Genomic DNA, 20,687 nt, shown 5'->3' on the forward strand with positions numbered 1-20,687 from the left:
TTCAGTGGCTCTGGACGTGTGTTCGGCACATTTGTCTGTCAATAATACACCGAACTTGCAATCAAGTAAGTCCTGTGGAAAGTATCCAATCAATGCCTGCAATATAAAGAGTCGTAGAAATTGGCCAATAAAAATTTAGTTAACAACCAATTAACATTTTCAACAGCCCGGATGTGAATGCAATTTTGTAATGAATAAAAACAATTGATAAACACTGTCAAATGGGTAAGAAACTGAGTATTTTATCGCTGCTAATATTCTCATCGGTTTTATAAATACATATCAACGGTTTTGTATCAATTATCAACAGATCCATTGATAGCTATTTCGATTTGACCGTATTTTTCATTTATTTGACTCACACCTTTGACCCAAATTTACCACATCGAGTTCTACAACGAGAGTCAAATGAAAGAGAGTGTATGATATGACTGAAATGGGAAATAAATGTCAGAACCTGTTATTATTATTGATATTTGTAATCTGACTTCAGTGAGGGGTCCCGGGCTTGAGCTCTAGACTGACTGCACATTTTTACCTGTGACCAAAGAAGTATAAAATACACAGAATGGCAACTGGCTGTAATCTCGCGTGATCTCATGTCAGAGCGTGAATCGGGGTTATCTTAGTAAAAACAAACATCGGCGAGCATGGAGTTACAATTTGTACCTTTAAAACTACATTTAAAACACACGTTAGCTTCTAAAACTAGGTGAACACCAAAAAGAAGAAGAAGAAGCTTCTAAAACAACATTAGTTTAATGTGAAATAGTCTTAAGACACAAAGTACACGTTTTTCTTCATCTACATCTACATCTACATGATACTTCCAACAATCATTAACGATTATGACTGGAAGGCGCTTGTCTGGGCAGTGTTAAAAATGAGAAAACTCATTAGGTGCAAAGAATAAAAATTACTACAGGTGCTAAGTTAAAAAACATAGTGAAGGAAGTTACTGCAGATGTACAGTGGCCAGCCGCTCAGCAAATATGTTGAGGCTGGGGCTGGACTGTACATATTGGGGAAGGCCATTCCATAGTCTGATTGTACGGGGGAAGAAGGAATTCATGTGGTATTGAGTACGGGACTGTGGAATTAGGTAGTTCAGGTTTCTGGTCGGAGTTAGATGGTTATGGTCGATGCATACATGATTTGTTCGGATTTTGTAAAAATAGATGAGAGAAGATTGTATGCGCCGTTGTTCTAAAGTTTGCCAGTTTAGGGTGTTAAATTTCATCTGGGTTACACTGCTTGTATAGTTATAGTCGTTAAAGATAAAACCGTGCAGCTGATCTTGCACTTTTTCGACTTTGTATGAGAGGGATTTTTGCCAGGGGTGCCAGATGGATGAGCAATACTCAAGTTGTGGACGGACATAGGTGTTATAGGCTTTCTCTTTGACCTTTTTGTTTGTTGTCTGAACATTTCTTTTGATAAATTTGAGAGAGTTGTTTGCTTTAGAGGAAATAGTATTAATATGTTCAGACCAGTTTAAGTCTTTAGTTAGTGTAACACCTAAGTATTTAGCGGTATCGGTAGATTTCAGTTCCTTGTCATGCAGGGTGTAAGGAAACATGACAGGGTTTCGTTTGCGAGTAATTCTCAGCACCTCACACTTGTCTGGATTGAATTCCATTGACCAACATGGTTACTCGTCAAAATCCGCAAGCAGACATTTACTAACGAGGGGTGAAACTGTACATGCGTGTAGTGTGAATTTGTCACGGTAAAAACTTTAAAAATGTCCATATTTAAAAGTCAAACATGTATAAAACACTGTACACACATCCCTCACTTCTCAGAATACTGTTGCTGCTGGCACCTGCTGGATGGCTGATTTGAATGCCTCCAAGCTGGGAGCTGTAGCGGTTGACTCTGGTAGTCTGTTCCAATGAGTAACTGTTCTGGGGAAGAAGGAATGCTGGTAGATATTGAGGCGGCACTGGAATGGTATGAACTTGACTGTATGGCTGTGTCGTGTACTTCTCATCAGTGCTAGCATTGGGTGGTAAATCACTGGAATGGCTACTAGGCCGTTGACCATCTTATACAGTAGGATGAGATCGGCGTTAATTCTGCGTTGGTATAATGGAGTCCAGTTTAGGTTGGTGATCATAGCAGAGACACTGTCTGGTTTGTTAGGGTTATACGGCTTGTTACATACAAAGCGAGCAGCATTACGTTGGACCTGTTCTAGTTGTTTGATCTATGTGTTCTGTTGTGGATTCCAGACTGATGATGCATTTTCAAGTTTCGGGCGGACTAGGTTGAGATATGCTCGTTCTTTTATCTTCTGTGGACAGTGTTTCAGGTTACGTTTCAAAAATCCTAGTACGCTAGATGCCTTTTTGGAGATGTTGTTAATGTGTAAGTTGAATTTCATGTTGTCGCTTAGCTCCACGCCTAAATACGGATGGTGTTGAACTGATTCAAGTTGTTGACCTTCATATGATAGTTATAATGGCTCTTCCTGTATGTTGCAGTGAATTGCATGATCGCACACTTCTTGTTGTTAAACTCCATGCACCATGTATCTCCCCACTGCACAAGACGATCGAGGTCCTTTTGTAGAAGAAGTTTGTCTTCGGTACTCCGTATGGGTCTATATATTACGCAATCATCTGCAAAAAGTCTAATAGTTGATGAAATGTTGTTAGCGATGTCATTAATATAAAGAAGAAACAGAGTTGGGCCGAGTACCGATCCTTGAGGAACACCAGATGTTACACGTGTCCTGTCTGATGAGGCATTGTCCACCACAACCTGCTGGAAGCGGTCAGCTAGGAATGAGTCTATCCACCTCCATGTGCTACCCTGGATGCCATAGTATCAAAGCTTCTCTGATAGGTGTGAGTGTGTGACCTTGTCAAACGCTTTTGAGAAATCTAGAATGGCCATGTCGACTTGATGTTTATTGTCGAGGTGTTTGACTATATCGTCGGTTGTCATAATCAGTTGAGACTCGCATGATCGCCTGGCTCTGAATCCATGCTGGTTCTCATGGAGGATGTTCTGGTCATCAAGGTGGCTCATAATCTGAGAAACCACAATGTGTTCCATCATCTTGGAAGCCACAGCTGTCAGTGAAACTGGGCGATAGTTTTCTGGTTTCGAGCGGTCGCCCTTCTTAAAGATGGGAACAACGTTCGCATCCTTCCAATCTGATGGTACTTCTCCAGAGTCTATGCCATTAAAAGAAGCGTGGTCATACGTTGATAATTGATTTACCGATGAATAATTACTTTCTCATACAAAATGGCGCATGGAGAAAGCGACACTTCCGGTAAACGAGATCTCATTCAGTTATCACGGGATGTTGGCGAGATTTGCTCTAAATGCCTTTCAAGTTGCCGATCTATTTATTTTTATAGCTCTTTGCTGTGACATTTGGTGCCCAACAGGGGACCCTGACATGCTTGCTGGTCAGTCTTACTAAGCTTGCAATATTATGTACTTTCGAAAATGAATTTCCAATTTGTTGGGGTGAATGTCAAGGTACAGACTTGGTCATGTTAGGCAAAGAGCTATAAAATTAGGCAGTGGCTAGGTAGCCGGTCCTGGCTACCTAGACGTTTAGTCTACCTAGCCGGTTCTGGCTACCTAGCCTAAAGGTCTACGTAGCCGGCTCTTGTGATTTATTATTTACTATTTGTGATTTACCTGTTTATTTTGCCGTGTTTACGCACTCATATCATATCGGCCGATATTTTGTTATGCTATCAACTAGTGATCAGAGTGTCATCATCATCAGTGTGTTTATAAGTTCTTTAAATAAAGTTTTATATGAATTTTTGTAGTTTGTTACATATTGAAAATCATTTTTGATAGATAATGTCAATTGTCGGCGATCCTTTAGAATTAGGTCTTTTGATATGTAATTATCTTTCATATTTAGTATACGCTGCCTTAGAATAAAGAGGTCATATGTTCAAACAAACAATTAGAACCAGTCAATATACTAATAAACAAATTAGCGGAGAAAATATTTAGTAATTAATTAATTAAACACGCACATAGTGGTGCGAAAGTGATGATCAGTTACAATTATCATTTTAAAAAGGCACACGAAAGGATCATAAAAATGAATAAAACAAAACAAATAAAACGCCGATATGTTCAGTAGAGCCGCATCATTTAATGTACATTGATGCTCTTTGTTTTGTCCTTTTGTTTTATTTAACTGTTTGTTTTATTATACCACCACCAAACATGTTTGAGGGGGGTATATAGGAGTCAGTTTTGTCGCGTCGCGTCCCGTCCCGTCCCGAAATCTATTATCTCAGTTATTACCAAATGGATTTGATTCAAACTTAAAATACATGTTCCACCTTATCACCCACATCATGTGACACAAGGTGCATAAGTCTTGACACCAAATTTTCATGAATTATGTCCCCTTTTACTTAGAATTTAAGGTTAATTTTGTTGTATTTTCACTATATCTCAGTTATTACTAAATGGATTTGATTCAAACTTAAAATAGATGTTCCACCTCATCACCCACATCATGTGACACAAGGTGCATAACTCTGACACCATTTTTTTTAATGAATTATGCCCCTTTTTACTTAGAATTTAAGGTTGATTTTGAGGTATTTTCACTATATCTCAGTTACTACTGAATAGATTTGATTCAAACTTAAAATAGATGTTCCACCTCATCACCCACATCATGTGACACAAGGTGCATAACTCTAACACCATTTTTTTAATGAATTATGTCCCCTTTTACTTAGAATTTAAGGTTACTTTTGTTGTATTTTCACTGTATCTCAGTTATTACTAAATGGATTTGATTAAAACTTAAAATAGTTGTTCCACCTCATCACCCAGATGATGTGACATAAGGTGCTTAACTCTGACATAAATTTTTTATGAATTATGTCCCCTTTTACTTTAAATTTAAGGTTGATTTTGATGTATTTTCACTATATCTCAATTATTACAAAATGGATTTGATTCAAACTTAAAATAGATGTTCCACCTCATCACCCACATCATGTGACACAAGGTGCATAACTCTGACACCAATTTTTGATGAATAATGCCCCTTTTTACTTAGAATTTAAGGTTAATTTTGATGTATTTTCACTGTATCTCAGTTACTACTGAATGGATTTGATTCAGACTTAAAATAGATGTTCAACCTCATCACCCACATCATGTGACACAAGGTGCATAACTCTGACACTAATTTTTCTTAAATTGTGTCCCCTTTTACCTAGAATTTAAGGTTAATTTTGATGTATTTTCACTATATCTCATTCTGATTGGCTTAGAGCCAAAGGGAAGTAACCTTTTTTTAACTTTTGTACTGAGTTTCTTCCCCTTAAATTCCAGGAATAAGTCTGTTTTTAGAAATCCTATTTTTAGATTTTCAATATTTTAGGTATTTTTCTAACTTTTTTATTATAAGTCCTATGTAAAAAGTAAAAACATTTTTCTGTGGTAACATGGGTCGGTAAGACACTTTTTTGTATTCACTTTTAGTGTATCTCTAATATTAGAGATTTAATATATTTACTAGTATTACTATACTAGTATTATACTAGTATTACTTATATGTGGAAGCCCAGGATGAAGTACTCCAAAGTATTTTAAGATTTCTTATGGTTGCCATTCTTCTGTGACAAGAACGTATGGTGGGGGTATGAGTCACTCCTGTGACAGTTCTAGTTTTGTTTTAAGGATAAGATTGTGTAATAGGCCTCAATTTCACCAAAAATGTACATACAACTTGATAATTTAAGCGTTAAAAATGTCAAACAATAGAAATAAGGTGCATATTGACAAGTTACATAGTGACAGAAGTTCTCAAAAATTTCCTTTAGATTACCTCCTCTGATAATTTTGGCTTTTCATGAGTTATCTGCCCTGAAAACTAGAAAAAAATGATTTTCTCCTTTTCCCTACAGGGAATTTTAGATTTCTTTTTGATATTTGTATCAGAATCATATAATGCAGCTTTCTACCACAAAATTTTCTCGAAGCTCAAGTTCAGATTCTCATAATCAAAGAAATTATATATTTCTCATTGGCATCAATGTTAACTTCAATACTGATTATCTCCCCAAAAAATGATAATTTTCTCGCATGATGGTTGTGCCGGTTATTTCATTATCCGCATGACAATCATGCCTGGAAGTCATGCTGATTATTTTTGTTACTTATCTATAGGCCATACAATTAAACATACTTTATATATTATGAAGGTATGTAAAATTTAGTTAGGCTTTTCTGAAGTTGTTTTCCAGCTTATCAGTTCCCCAAAATCCCCTTAGTACCAATTTTTTGACAGATTTAGCATGCACCTTTTGGTAAGTTAACAACCTATGACAGCATGCGATTACAATGCCTATATAGAAGATCTCCATAAATTAGAAACATGGGAAAGAGTCTGGCAAATGGAATTTAACCCTGACAAATGTGAAGTCCTTAGAGTAATCAGGAAGAGAAATTTTTCCCATTATTTATCCCTACAGGTTACATAACACAGAGTTAAAGTCCACCTCATCAGCTAAGTACCTAGGAATAACTATCTAATGATTTAAACTGGTCACAACATATTGAGAACATAACTTCTAAGGCAACCTCTTCCCTTCGATTTATCCAGAGAAATGTCAAGACAGGTAACATAAAGGTTAAACAAGCCACATATACCACCTACGTCTGCCCCCAGCTAGAATACTGTTCAAGTGTGTGGCATCCCTGGCAGAAATCTCTCACCCATAAACTTGAATGAGTCCAAAGGTCAGCAGCTAGGTATGTTATGAATGACTACAACTACACAAGCAGTGTAACTGAAATGTTGAAATCCCTAGAATGGAAAACTCTCCAGTATCGTAGGTTAAACTGTTCATTACTTTTGTTTTACAAATTACGGACCCAGACTGTTGCAATTGACCAAGGTTACCTGACCCCCATTAGAAATGTGAACTACTTGATCCCTTATTCCAACACCCAATACTTTGCTAACTCTTACTTCCCTAGAACCATCTTTCTCTGGAACTCCCTCCCCACATCAGTCAAAGCTAGCCCCAGCCTCAGTATCTTTACAGAGAGGCTGGCGGTGGTCACTATGTAATTCTTTCATTCTGTCCTATTTTTACTGTAGCATAGTGGCCTTTTATCTTTTACTTTTAATACTGTAACATACTAAATTTCTTTAACAACTGTTTCTCTGACAGCGCCGACCAGTTATAATCGGAAATCGATTGTTGGTTGTATCGATGTAGATGTACTCATCATGTAGAAAAACAAATTTTTAGCTCACCTGAGCACGAAGTGCTCAAAGGTGAGCTTTAGTGGTCACCCTGTGTCCGGCGTCCGTCGTCGTCCGTCCGTCCGTCCGTCGTCAACAATTTGACTGTTAACACTCTAGAGGTCACATTTTTGACCCAATCTTAATGAAACTTGGTCAGAATGTTACCCTCAATAAAATCTTGGACGAGTTCGATATTGGGTCATCTGGGATCAAAAACTAGGTCATCAGGCCAAATCAAAGCAAAAGCTTGTTAACACTCTAGAGGTCACATTTTTGGCCCAATCTTAATGAAACTTGGTCAGAATGTTACCCTCAATAAAATCTTGGATGAGTTCGATATTAAGTCATCTGGGGTCAAAAACTAGGTCATCAGGTCAAATCAAAGGAAAAGCTTGTTAACACTCTAGAGGTCACAATTTTGGCCCAATCTTAATGAAACTTGGTCAGGATGTTACCCTCAATAAAATCTTGGACGAGTTCGATATTGGGTCATCTGGGGTCAAAAACTAGGTCACCAGGTCAAATCAAAGAAAAAGCTTGTTAACACTCTAGAGGTCACATTTTTGGCCCAATCTTAATGAAACTTGGTCAGAATGTTACCCTTAATAAAATCTTGGACGATTTCGATATTTGGTTATCTGGGATCATAAACTAGGTCACCAGGTCAAATCAAAGGAAAAGCTTGTTAACACTGTTGAAGCCGCATTTATGACTGTATCTTCATGAAACTTGGTCAGATTGTTAATATTGATGATCTTAAGGTCCAGTTTGAATCTGGGTCATGTAGGCTAAAAAAACTAGGTCACCAAGCCAAATCAAATGAAAAGCTAGTTTACACTAGAGGCCACATTTATGACCATACCTTAATGAAACTTTGGTCAAATCTTGATGATCTATAGCTCAAGTTCAAATCTGGGTTAGGTGGGGGCAAAAACTAGGTCACTAGGTCATATCAAAGGAAAAGCTTGTTAACACTCTAGAGGCCATATTTATGACTATATCTTCATGAAACTTAGTCAGAATGTTAAACTTGATGATCTTTAGGCAATTTTGAATCTGGGTCATGTCGGGTCAAAAACTAGGTCACCGGGTCAAATCAAAGGAAAAGCTAATTAACACTGTAGAGGCCACGTTTATGACCATATCTTAATGAAACTTGGTCAGAATGTTAATCTTGATAATCTTTAGGTCAAGTTTAAATCTGGGTCAGATGGAGTCAAAAACTAGGTCACTAGGTCATATCAAAGGAAAAGCGTGTTAACACTCTAGAGGCCACATTTTTGACTATATCTTCATGAAACTTAGTCAGAATGTTAAACTTGATGGTCTTTAGGTCAAGTTCGAATCTGGGTCATGTCGGGTCAAAAACTAGGTCACGGGGGTCAAATAAAAGGAATAGTTAGTTAACACTTTAGAGGCCACATTTATGACCATATCTTAATGAAACTTGGTCAGAATGTTAATCTTGATGATCTATAGGTCAAGTTTAAATCTGGGTCAGGTGTGTTAAAAAACTAGGTCACTAGGTCAAATCAAAGGAAAAGCTTGTTAAGACTCTAGAGGCCAGATTTATGACTGTATCTTCATGAAACTTAATCAGAATGTTAATCTTGATGATCTTTAGGTCAAGTTCGAATCTGGGTCATGTGGGGGCAAAAACTAGGTCACCGGGTCAAATCAAAGGAAAAGCTAGTTAACACTTTAGAGGCTACATTTATGACCATATCTTAATGAAACTTGGTCAGAATGTTGATCTTGATGATCTTTAGGTCAATAGGTCAGGTGAGCGATACAGGGCCTTCATGGCCCTCTTGTTCTATTTTATGTAGGATTTATTGAATTACAAAATAATTTGAAAAGTAAGAAACACAACATTTAAGGTATAATAAATAACTAATAATGGTATGCAGGTATATGTTTTCTGCACATTCTTTTGATTTATTATCCCTCTACTTTCGTCGGAGGGATATACATGTATATAGTTTTGGTTTTGTCCTTCCGTCTGTCTGTCCGTCCAGAGCCATATCTAGGAAATGGTTGGGAATATTTATTTAAAACTTCATGTACATGTTCACCACTATGAGTTCTTGTGACCCGTCAAGTTTCAGTCAGATTGCCCAAGTAACACCAGAGTTTTGGCCCTTAGAAGTTTCTAGTGTTAACTATATAGGGTACTATAAATATGGCAATTTCTGCATCATAACTTTTGATATATTTGACCTAGAACTATGAAACTTAAACAGAATTTAGATCACCATAATGTGGTTGAGTACACACAATTTCTTTCGGATTTATTTGTAAATTAAGAGTTATTGCCCTTTAATTGTATAAAAATCCACATATTTGTACATAACAAACTTACCATTTGGTAGAATTTCATTGAATTTCTTTCATTCTTTTCCATGAACATTTATTGTAAACATGTGAAGTTGTGTACCCACACCTGGTCACCCCCTTACCTTGATCACCCCCCCCCCCCCCCCCCTCCCCGAAAAAAAAATTCATTTCTTATTTTAGATTTTTTTCAAACAAACTTCATATACATGGTCACCACTATGAGGTTATAGGGCCCATCAAGTTTCAGACAGATTGCCCAAGTAACACCAGAGTTATGGCTCTTAGAAGTTTCTAGTGTTAACTATATAGGTTGCTATAGATCTATAGATATGGCAATTTCTGCATCATAACTTTTGATATATTTGACCTTGAACTATGAAATTTTAACAGAATTTAGAGCACTATAATGTGGTTGTGCACACACAATTTCGTACGGATTTCTTTTGTAACTTCAGAGTTATTGCCCTTTAATTGTCTAAAAATCCACATATTTGTACATAACAAACTTACCATTTGGCAGAATTTCATTAAATTTCTGTCATTTTTTTTCTGTGAACATTTATTATAAACATGTGAAGTTGTGCACCCACACCTGGTCACCCACTTGCCTTGGTCACACCCTATCCCCCCCCCCCCCCCCCCCCCCCCCCCCCCCCCCCCCCCCCCCGCCCCGCCAAAAAAAAAAAAAAAATTTTTTTTTTCATTTCTTATTTTAGATTTTTTTCAAACCTTCCATGATCATTTATCAACATGCAAGTTGTACCATTCCCCCACCTCACTCCTCCACCCAATCATGCCCACCACTGATCATGCATCCTCTGCCCCCCACCTCCCCAACTTCACCTCTTTTTTTTTTCGTTAATTTTTAATTTTCCATCAATATTTATAATCAGCATGTGAAAGTTTGTTTCCTCTCCCGTTCCCCCGCACCCCACCCCCTAAAAAAATATATGTATACATGTATTTCCATTCCTTTTTTTTTTTTTTTAAATGTTCAAACCTTCAACATGTTAAGTTGTGACTGCACAAACCTTGCTGTCAGCCATGTTCAAGATATCTTACCTATGTTCTCTTAAGGACATCTGTTCTTTTAAGTTTAAATGTACATGTTAAACAGCAACACCTGGTGCCAAACCACTCAAAGACAATATTTTGTTCCAGTTAAACTTCTAGCTCACATTTCAATTAACTGCATTTAATTTTAAAAGCTAAGCTTATTACAGTAAGCATATCCCATTCAAAATAAATTCTTTAGTCAGGATCAAAGTATCATACATTTATTATGTACTCTTTAATTAAACATTTGTTTTCTGTTAAATTGATTTTGACTAATGAAATTATTTGCTTCTTATTAACATCCTTAACTTTTTGCCGGATATATTTTTTTGCCATTCCTCACCACAAACCCTTTCGGTGGGGGATACCAATTCATCGAATTTGCTTTTTGTTCTGTAGTTCAATAACATTAAACTTGCACAGGGCGCCTTTTAATATTTGGACGTTCAACATGTCCCTGTGTCAAGTTTAATCGAATGTCAGCCATTTGCATAGCACAGATTACGACTTTATTTTATTGAAGTGTAATGTAGGAAAACTCTCAAACACGTGAAACATTGGTTTACCGTAACTAAAACTGCACCACCAATCACTTCCCCGGCGCATTTCACAGAAACTTCTAGCGTAATTTATTGAAATATCACCGTTTCACGAACAATACAACACCGAATAAATATATAGAATCAATTATACATGCTTAGACGAAAACAAATACGTTTAGCCTACTACACTTGTAAAAATCTGCGGCCATTATTTAACGCATGGGTACCGCCGAAAGCATGTGGACTAGCCTTTTAAACTGTTTTGATAGGACTTTACAATTAATTTAAGTAACTTTTAATAAAATTACAACCAATAAATGCTGATTACACCCATCGACTATAAACATATGCATACTACATAGACAATACGTTAGTAACGGGCCGCATTTTTTTTCAAATCCGACCGTGAGAATATTTTTTCGTCTAAAATTAATCTTTATAATAAAGAAGATTTGACAGTTCGTGTTGTGTTGTGGAAGTGAATGGATGTAAATTTCATTTTCAAAGTGCGTACTGATCTTCAATAACTTCAGTAAGACAGTATGTTCAATGGATGTGTAAATTAGGTTTCTTTGTCCGTTGTTGGTATTTAGCTATCGCTTTCAAGTCACTTCTACCGTGAACTTGTAAAACCTTCCGCAAGAACTTTTGCGGAAAGCTCTACCGGGAAATTCATACTTTCGATAAAACGTCGGACTATATGAAATGTCAAAATCGTAAAATATTGAAGTCCGACGTTTATTTATAGAACTAGTTTGTTCTGCAGTTGATAAATTTATTAATTTAACTCTAATAAAAATGATATGTAATATTTATATTATCATTTATTGCAGTGTTGTTTTAATATCTAATAAGTAATTGATACCTATTTAATATCTTAAACAATGAACATGATGCTTATATATATATATATGGTCTTTTAACTACAATATAAAGTATGCCAAAAATAGTGTTCTAAATCAGCCACCATATTGAAACACTTGATTAAACATGAAATACACGCAAACATATACATGGATGTGTTGTTTCAGGTCAAAAGATGGATGATTTGTCACGGATACCCGTGAGTCATTGTCCAAAGGTATTTGTTCAGCGGGACTATTCAAATGGGACAACTCTAAGCTTCCAAACCAAATTTCCACAGGACTTGGAAGGAAAGGTATGTTGAAAAACGGGGTCAAACCCAAAACAAACAAACGAATAATGATCTTTTAGCATTATAACAGTTTGATGATTAAAGTTCTTATTACAGCCCATGTTGCAAAGTACATGTATATTGGAGCTAAGTTAGAGTGCCATACATTTTTGGGTCAACCCTGCCATCATTCTTTTCTGGAAGCATATATCTTGAAAACTAAAATTTAATGTTTGGACTCCAGATCTGGAGATAGCATGTTTAAATTCCAGTGAAGACAGAATTTGACTGCGGTCTCTATTCCTTTTCAAAGCGAGAAATAGAACTGGCCATATAAGCCTAGCATTAGGGCTGTCATTGAGTAAAAAGTCTGTATTGATACATCAGCTGACAAATATATCGGTACATCAAAATGACCCTTAAAGAAGAAAATATGACAGGTAGAAATCTAAATTAACACATTTGCCCTTATAATATAGTAATCTCAGTTAAACTTAAGGGCTAGCAAAGTAATACTGAAGTCAAGTTATGAATTTATTTTCTGAAGGAAATCTTTTTTAGCTCACCTGTGACAAGGTGAGCTTTTGTGATCGCGCGGTGTCCGTCGTCCGTGCGTGCGTCCGTCCGTAAACTTTTGCTTGTGACCACTCTAGAGGTCACATTTTTCATTGGATCTTTATGAAAGTTGGTCAGAATGTAGATCTTGATGATATCTAGGTCAAGTTCGAAACTGGGTCACGTGCCATCAAAAACTAGGTCAGTAGGTCTAAAAATAGAAAAACCTTGTGACCTCTCTAGAGGCCATATATTTCACAAGATCTTCATGAAAATTGGTCAGAGTGTTCACCTTGATGATATCTAGATCAAGTTCGAAACTGGGTCACGTGCCTTCAAAAACTAGGTCAGTAGGTCTAAAAATAGAAAAACCTTGTGACCTCTCTAGAGGCCATATATTTCACAAGATCTTCATGAAAATTGGTCAGAATGTTCACCTTGATGATAGCTAGGTCAAGTTCGAAACTGGGTCACGTGCCATCAAAAACTAGGTCAGTACGTCAAATAATAGAAAAACCTTGTTACCTCTCGAAAGGCCATATTTTTCATGGGATCTGTATGAAAGTTGGTCTGAATGTTCATCTTGATGATATCTAGGTGAAGTTGGAAACTGAGTCACGTGCGGTGAAAAACTAGGTCAGTAGGTCTAAAAATAGAAAAAACCTTGTGACCTCTCTAGAGGCCATATATTTCATGAGATCTTCATAAAAATTGGTCAGAATGTTCGCCTTGATGATATCTAGGTCATGTTTGAAAAAGGGTCACGTGCCTTCAAAAACTAGGTCAGTAGGTCAAATAATCGAAAAACCTTGTGACCTCTCTAGAGGCCATATTTTTCATGGGATCTGTATGAAAGTTGGTCTGAATGTTTATCTTGATGATATCTAGGTCAAGTTCGAAAGTGGATCATGTGCCATCAAAAACTAGGTCAGTAGGTCAAATAATAGAAAAACCTTGTGACCTCTCTAAAGGCTATATTTTTCATGGGATCTGTATGAAAATTGGTCTGAATGTTCATCTTGATGATATCTAGGTCAAGTTCGAAACAGGGTCATGTGCGGACAAAAACTAGGTCAGCAGGTCTAAAAATAGAAAAACCTTGTGACCTCTCTAGAGGCCATACTTGAGAATGGATCTCCATTAAAATTGGTCAGAATGTTCACCTTGATGATATCTAGGTCAAGTTTGAAACTGGGTCACGTGCCTTAAAAAACTAGGTCAGTAGGTCAAATAATAAGAAAACCTTGTGACCTCTCTGAGGCCATACTTTTCATGGGATCTGTATGAAAGTTGGTCTGATGTTCATCTTGATGATATCTAGGTCAAGTTTGAAACTGGGTCAACTGCGGTCAAAAACTAGGTCAGTAGGTCTAAAATTATCAAAATCGTTTGACCTCTCTAGAGGCCATATTTTTCAATGGATCTTCATGAAAATTGATCTGAATGTTCACCTTGATGATATCTAGGTCAGTTTCGAAACTGGGTCACATGCGGTCAAAAACTAGGCCAGTAGGTATAAAAATAGAAAAACCTTGTGACCTCTCTAGAGGCCATATTTTTCATGAGATCTTCATGAAAATTAGTGAGAATGTTCATCTTGATGATATCTAGGTAAAGTTCAAAACAGGGTCACGTACCTTCGAAAACTAGGTCAATAGGTCAAATAATAGAAAAACCTTGTGACCTCTGTAGAGACCATATTTTTCAATGGATCTTCATGAAAATTGGTCAGAATTTTTATCTTGATAATATCTAGGTCAAGTTCAAAACTGGGTCACATGAGCTTAAAAACTAGGTCACTATGTCAAATAATGACGTCATACTCAAAACTGGGTCAAGTGGGAAGAGGTGAGCGATTCAGGATCATCATGGTCCTCTTGTTATTTATCTTTGGTGTTTTGGCTGAAAAATGTGTTTGAACTAGACTATACTAAGTGTATATGGAGAGCCACTCTGCACTGTTCGCTTTTCAGTCAGCAAATTTTGAGTGAGCACCCCTTTGAATAATAAGTGTACTGCTCAAGTTGATTGATGGACCAGTGCATTTTAAAAATTTAGCATGGTAAAACTTTAAACTAAATTGTTTCAGGTTGATGCAGCAACATTCCAGGAGACAGTGACCAAGTTGAACAGTATGTACCTTGAGGCAGAGACTCTCAGCGGCAAGACGTACTGTGAAAGCTGTCTCGCCTGTCTCACAGCTTACCTCTCTTACATCTGTTTTGATACACACTACGAGAAGGTTTGTTGATGAATAGTTGAACTTTGTTCCACTCGAACTCGATGGGACCTTCAAAATTTGTTCGAATCATCGGCATTTCTAGCTATCAAACAATATGCATTACGTAGGGATTTTACTAGGACTTAATGATGAGTTCGAGGGAAAGGTGGTGCTCAAGTTATTCAAGTTTGAGAGAACAAAGTTCGACTGTATAATATTACATTTGTATAAAGGATTTACTGGATTACAGTAGTAAATAAGTATTTCTAGTAGTAGTTGTCTTTTTAGGTATAACACCACTTTTCAGCAGTACTTAATTGAACCAATATTCCTGGATTCTATACCAGTTCTAACTTGTTTCCGAAATGTAGAGATGCTTTACACCTGGAATGCTGAGAAGCAGGGAAACTTCTTGAATTGGAGCTTTCTGTTTCTTGCTGTATCCTTCAATTAGAGTACTTAACAGTCTTCTGGACGAGTTTCTGGTGGCTACTGCTAGTAAGCTTACAAACAAACAATGGTAATGATTTGTGGGGGCCTTTATAGCCAAGTGGTTAAAGTGGCTGACTATGAATCTCTTGTCCCTTACTGGGGCCAGGGAGCATTGACCTCTTCATGTGAGGAAGCCATCCAGCTGGATTAAGGAAATTCTGGGGTCTTCCTCCACCATCAAAACTGGAAAGCCGCCATATGAGCTATAATTGTGTCGGTGCAACATTAAACCCAACAAAAGATCATTTGTGTTGTTGCATCTCTTATTAGGTGAGTAACTGTGAACTTGTGGTGTTACATGTAATTATGAATATGAAAAAAACAAGTCTAAGAATTTATATATATTTTTTACAGATGTTGAAGAAAATCCGCCATTACATTGATGAACAGAATCAGAATGTTTATGTACCAAGGGGTTTGATGCTGATAGATCCAGTAGAACGGGGACTTCGAGTTGTATCCTTAGTATTAAACTACCACATATTTTGAGTAAAAAATCAGTTATGTCGTATAACTTTGTCATATCTTTGATACTATTATAAATATTTAAAGGACAGCACTAGGTTGGCTCACATCTGCAATTGAAATACCAAAAATACATACACCTCAATTTGGCCTATAATCCTTTGAACTTTTTTTTTTGTTTAAAGAAGGTTCCAGAAAGAAAAAATCTGTAAAAACACAAAGCAAAAACTTATATGTGCTGCTTGGAGGTCTAAGCATTAGGTGTAGTACTATAAATAAGCTGTTATTCCATGACAGATCAGGTCCCGGAAGAATTTTAATTTGAATCTTATTTAATTACCTTGAATAAATGAAAAATAGATATAGATTTAGAGCTGCATACCAATTTGTTTAGCTGATGTCTCTGTTACCACTTAGTCTAGCTGAAATAGATTGATATTGTCGAAACATCACACACCTTTTTGTTGCGGTCTGACATGCAGTGCACATATCATATATCTCTATATATCACCTGTTATAGGCACCATTACCTTTCCAATTTTATTCTGGCTTGAAAAGAGTTGAGCTTAAGGTCAGGGCAGTGTAAATCTTTGGCTAATATTGTTTTTGGTTGGAAAATTTATTATGTCCTTAACTGTTTTATCAGCTTGAAATCTGTGTGCTGAGTGAATCAAGTGGCGGAAGATGAAGACACTATAAAGTTAGGGAATCAACACACCCAATTCTGTCAGTTTATCATCCATCATATTCTTGTTCAACTATTCTGTATTTTACCCTTTTAGATATCTGCAAGACACATTCAAGCGTATACTTTTACATGTAGTTGCATACTTCACATTTAAGTTGCAGTGAAGTGTCAAATATACAGAGGAGGAAAGTGACTTGAACATTTTCAGTGTTTTATGCGTATTTAAGAGAACTTTGCCCATATCCAGTTATTCTCACATATCAGAGGTTTACTGTGGTTAGTGGTTGAACCAGTTGCACATTTCATTGATATTTGTAGGTTTTTATGTATATACAGAGAAGATTGAAGCCAGTAAACACTGTTTCATGACATATTTTTCATATAATGCCTTAGCCAGTCAAAATCACCTGTGAAAAATGGTCTGTATCGATTTCTGGAATTCAAAATTTATGCAAGTTATGAAAACATGTTAATTTCTTTACGAAATTTTCTAAAGGTACTGATAGCAGGTTTACCTCTGTCTGTGCATCCAACAATTTGTAACATTTTCACGACATCATAATTCACTGTTTACAAGACTTTCCTCATATGTTATTGGAAATTAGTGAAATTTTCAATAGGAAGAGGCAAATCATGATAAAATGCTAACTGGCTGAAATCATTGCTAGGCATTATTACCAAAAACCCAGGGTCACCAAATAAAAAAAAAAGTTGGTTCATCACGGGGCTGTAGCAAATCTCTGATGGGTGAGAATGATAACTGGTAGGCTTCACTGAAGAAGGGATAGCGAAAAAGAACTCGGAGAAATGAATGTGCAAGATATAAAGAAATTAGGGTGGGTGGGGGTGCTTTATTCTCTGTTCACATAGATTGTTAAGATTTTTCATGGATATAGTTTTCTACAAGGCATTTCTGTGTTTTTATGTAAATGTAGATTTCATTTATCACACTTTCTGATTAGTTCATTATCTGTAGTTGAATACATCTTTTAATACTTTCATTATTGTTTGTCAAAATTGTATATTACTCTTGTTACATACATTTGGTGGTTCTTTAACAAGGGCAGTGTGTCGAAAGCTTACATTCATAAAACTGAATCTATGGACACCAGTCTCAAAACTCTAGCATCTGATTGGCTGGCTCTGAGCCTAATATTAAGATTAACCAATGGTAGCATTGCATTCTGAGACTGGTCTAAAACTTATCTGTGTTTACCTCAGAACATGCAGTTTCCTACACTTAGCAAAGTTTAAAAAATTCTCCTCAAATTAAAGAGGAAAATAAGGTTTTATTGCTGGAAAGGGCTGCTGTGTGAAGTTTTCAAATTTTATTGAATGTTTGTAAATTGTTTTCTCAGAAGTTGATGTACATGTATTATTTATTGTAGTACTAGCTTGGTCAACATTGTAACTTTACTTCTCATATGTTGATATATGTTATCATGATATATGTTATCATTATAAAGAAATACATGAAGTTGTCTTTCATTGAATAAATGATATATCATGTAAAAAAAAGTGAACACAATTTGTCATGCAAATGTTCATAAACTTTTGATTCACCACTGTGAAATTGTTTTTCGTCTTTGGTTAAACATCATTATTTCTTTTATGAATATGTTATTTTTGTTATAAATAAGATATCCTGAAAGTATATGAAAAATCCAATAACAAATGTAGACAAAATTGTAATTTTGACCTTGTGATATGTCTGAATTATTACAATTAAATGAACTGAGTTTTTCTAAGGTAATTATTTCAGACATAATGGCAAATTCAGTATACTTGTATTTATACTTTAACATGTCCTAGATTAATTAAAATCCATGTTATGGAATTTGTGATTGCTGGCGGCAAGTGTTTTTGCCTTTGCGACCAGTGCAGCCCAAGATCAGCCAACATTTGTGCAGGCTGATCTTGGTCTGCATTGTTCGCTATTCAGTCAGTAAATTCTCAGTGAACACACCTTCGAATAATAAATGGTTCTGCCCAAACTGAATGATAGACTATTCCATTTTAGAAATATAGCAGGGTAAAGGTTTAACTGTGTAACATTTTCTTCCTACATTTTGCCTATCGTTCAATATGAAATATGATTAAGAGTTACTCAAAGTTTTGAAATTATAGTTTGATATGTGAATGGAATTACACATAGAATTTATTGTTCTTGAAATCTTTTTCGAATAATTTTGTAGTTGTGTTGTCTTACGTAATATCATGGCTTTTTCATTGCATTTCATTAATCATGTAATTTGAAATCATATCAAATTGTTCCATACATGACATGTTACATGTAAGACAGGATTAATTACTTTTTTGATGTAAATCTTGTCCTGTTGCAACTTCAGTTTGAAAGTTACTCTTCACTGACATTGGTGTATTTTCTTTATCATCATTCATTTGCAAGTTTAGAAGTTATGAGTAATGTTCAAACTAAACTAGAAATTGTTTCTCTTCAAAATGAGACAGAAGTTTCAGAAATATTGAGTTTTTATTCAGTAAATGCTATTAAAAAAAATTCAATGGAAAAAAAAATATTCTTCAGTGAATATTAGAGCGAAATATATCTGGTATTTTCACAGTGAAAAATAATCAAATATATTTTATGATAAGAAACTACAGAATAGGAAAATGTAGTCAAAACATGAAATAAAAAGAAAATTTGTTTGTTTTACATATAAGATCAAAATAATTCATGAACACCATATTTTACATTTTCACTTGTAGCAATGCCACTTGTGAAAATATTGCATCTAGTGTTAAGGCATGAAAGATATTTCAATCTTAAACTGGAACAAACAAATATCTTCTCTCTATATTTTTTTTCTAAAAGAAAGTAAGACGTATAAAAAACCAGTCTAGCCTTCAATTAATTTTGTGTAAATTCTTGTATTTTTAGATCAAATTAAATGGCAGTCAACTGCACTGTTAACTGATGAAATAAAAAGTAAAATAAAAAATGAATTAGCATTTTATCCTCAACATTAAAGCTATATTAAGCTGCCCTTTACAATTTTTTTTCCAAGTTTTGAAAACTACATTTGTATTGCAACCTTAAATTTTGCAATATCTTTACTTAGCCCATTTTTGTGACCTAATAGAAACAACATCTGTTGTTTTTCTGAATAATAATCCTTAGATATAAATGTGGTCATTAAATCTTCATGAATTATCATTACTTTATATTGTATAATTTTGTATACATATTGAGCTATTTTTATTTTTGAGCTTCTGTGATTTAAAACCTAAATAAACTTAAAAGTAGAATAGTGGTTTTTTTCTGCTTTCACCGGAATTAAATGTTCAAGTATGGCAACCTTGTAAACAAATTCAGTCTATAGAGCTGAACCTGTGTTAGCTGACATCTTTATTAAGCAGCCACTTGCTTAAAGCAACTAGTCGGATAACTGCCCATTTTCACCTTTTCTTTAAGAAGTAATATTTTCCAAACAGCGATTTGTCATTGACTAAATTCATTGTTTGGAGTTCATACACAAGGAATTAAACCCTGAGGGCGCAGCCCGAGTGATACAATGATATGCATCTAAATGACAATGTTATTCAAGAGCCAGTCCGCCAGATTTCTCTAACACTACCATTCTAAACCAAGAGTGTTTTTCTTGCAGACAAATATTTATTTTAAGTACAAAATTTCTGACCATGGAACATTATTAGAGGCTTTAATTTAACTAGTTCAGATCTCGGGCACGTATGTATATTTCAATGGGCGTCGGAGTAGTTATAATTTAAAAATTATAATCCAGTCAAAACGCAATTTTCACATTTGCCTTGCACATTCAGATTGTACTTGTAAAACAGAAATCTAAAGTTTTAAACATGTACATTACGTGTAGCTTCCGTACATTTGCATGTTTCGAACAATTCTCAGTACACGCTCTTCTATGCTAAGGTGTGTTCCACACAAGAGT

At 35.6% G+C, this 20,687-nt stretch overlaps 1 protein-coding gene across 1 annotated transcript; it reads left to right on the top strand.

The window, feature by feature from the left end:
* The first annotated feature begins 102 nt into the window (after nucleotides 1–102).
* LOC123547442 (golgin subfamily A member 7-like) lies at nucleotides 103–20,025 on the top strand. The gene is made up of 5 exons (XM_045334559.2): nucleotides 103–225; nucleotides 12,234–12,361; nucleotides 14,982–15,134; nucleotides 15,960–16,061; nucleotides 16,717–20,025. The coding sequence occupies exons 1-5, from the start codon at nucleotides 222–224 to the stop codon at nucleotides 16,756–16,758; spliced, it is 429 nt and encodes a 142-aa protein (XP_045190494.1). The 5' UTR covers nucleotides 103–221; the 3' UTR covers nucleotides 16,759–20,025.
* Nucleotides 20,026–20,687: the final 662 nt, after the last annotated feature.

The sequence above is a fragment of the Mercenaria mercenaria genome, chromosome 9, assembly GCF_021730395.1.
Source record: "Mercenaria mercenaria strain notata chromosome 9, MADL_Memer_1, whole genome shotgun sequence".
In the NCBI taxonomy this organism is placed as follows: domain Eukaryota; kingdom Metazoa; phylum Mollusca; class Bivalvia; order Venerida; family Veneridae; genus Mercenaria; species Mercenaria mercenaria.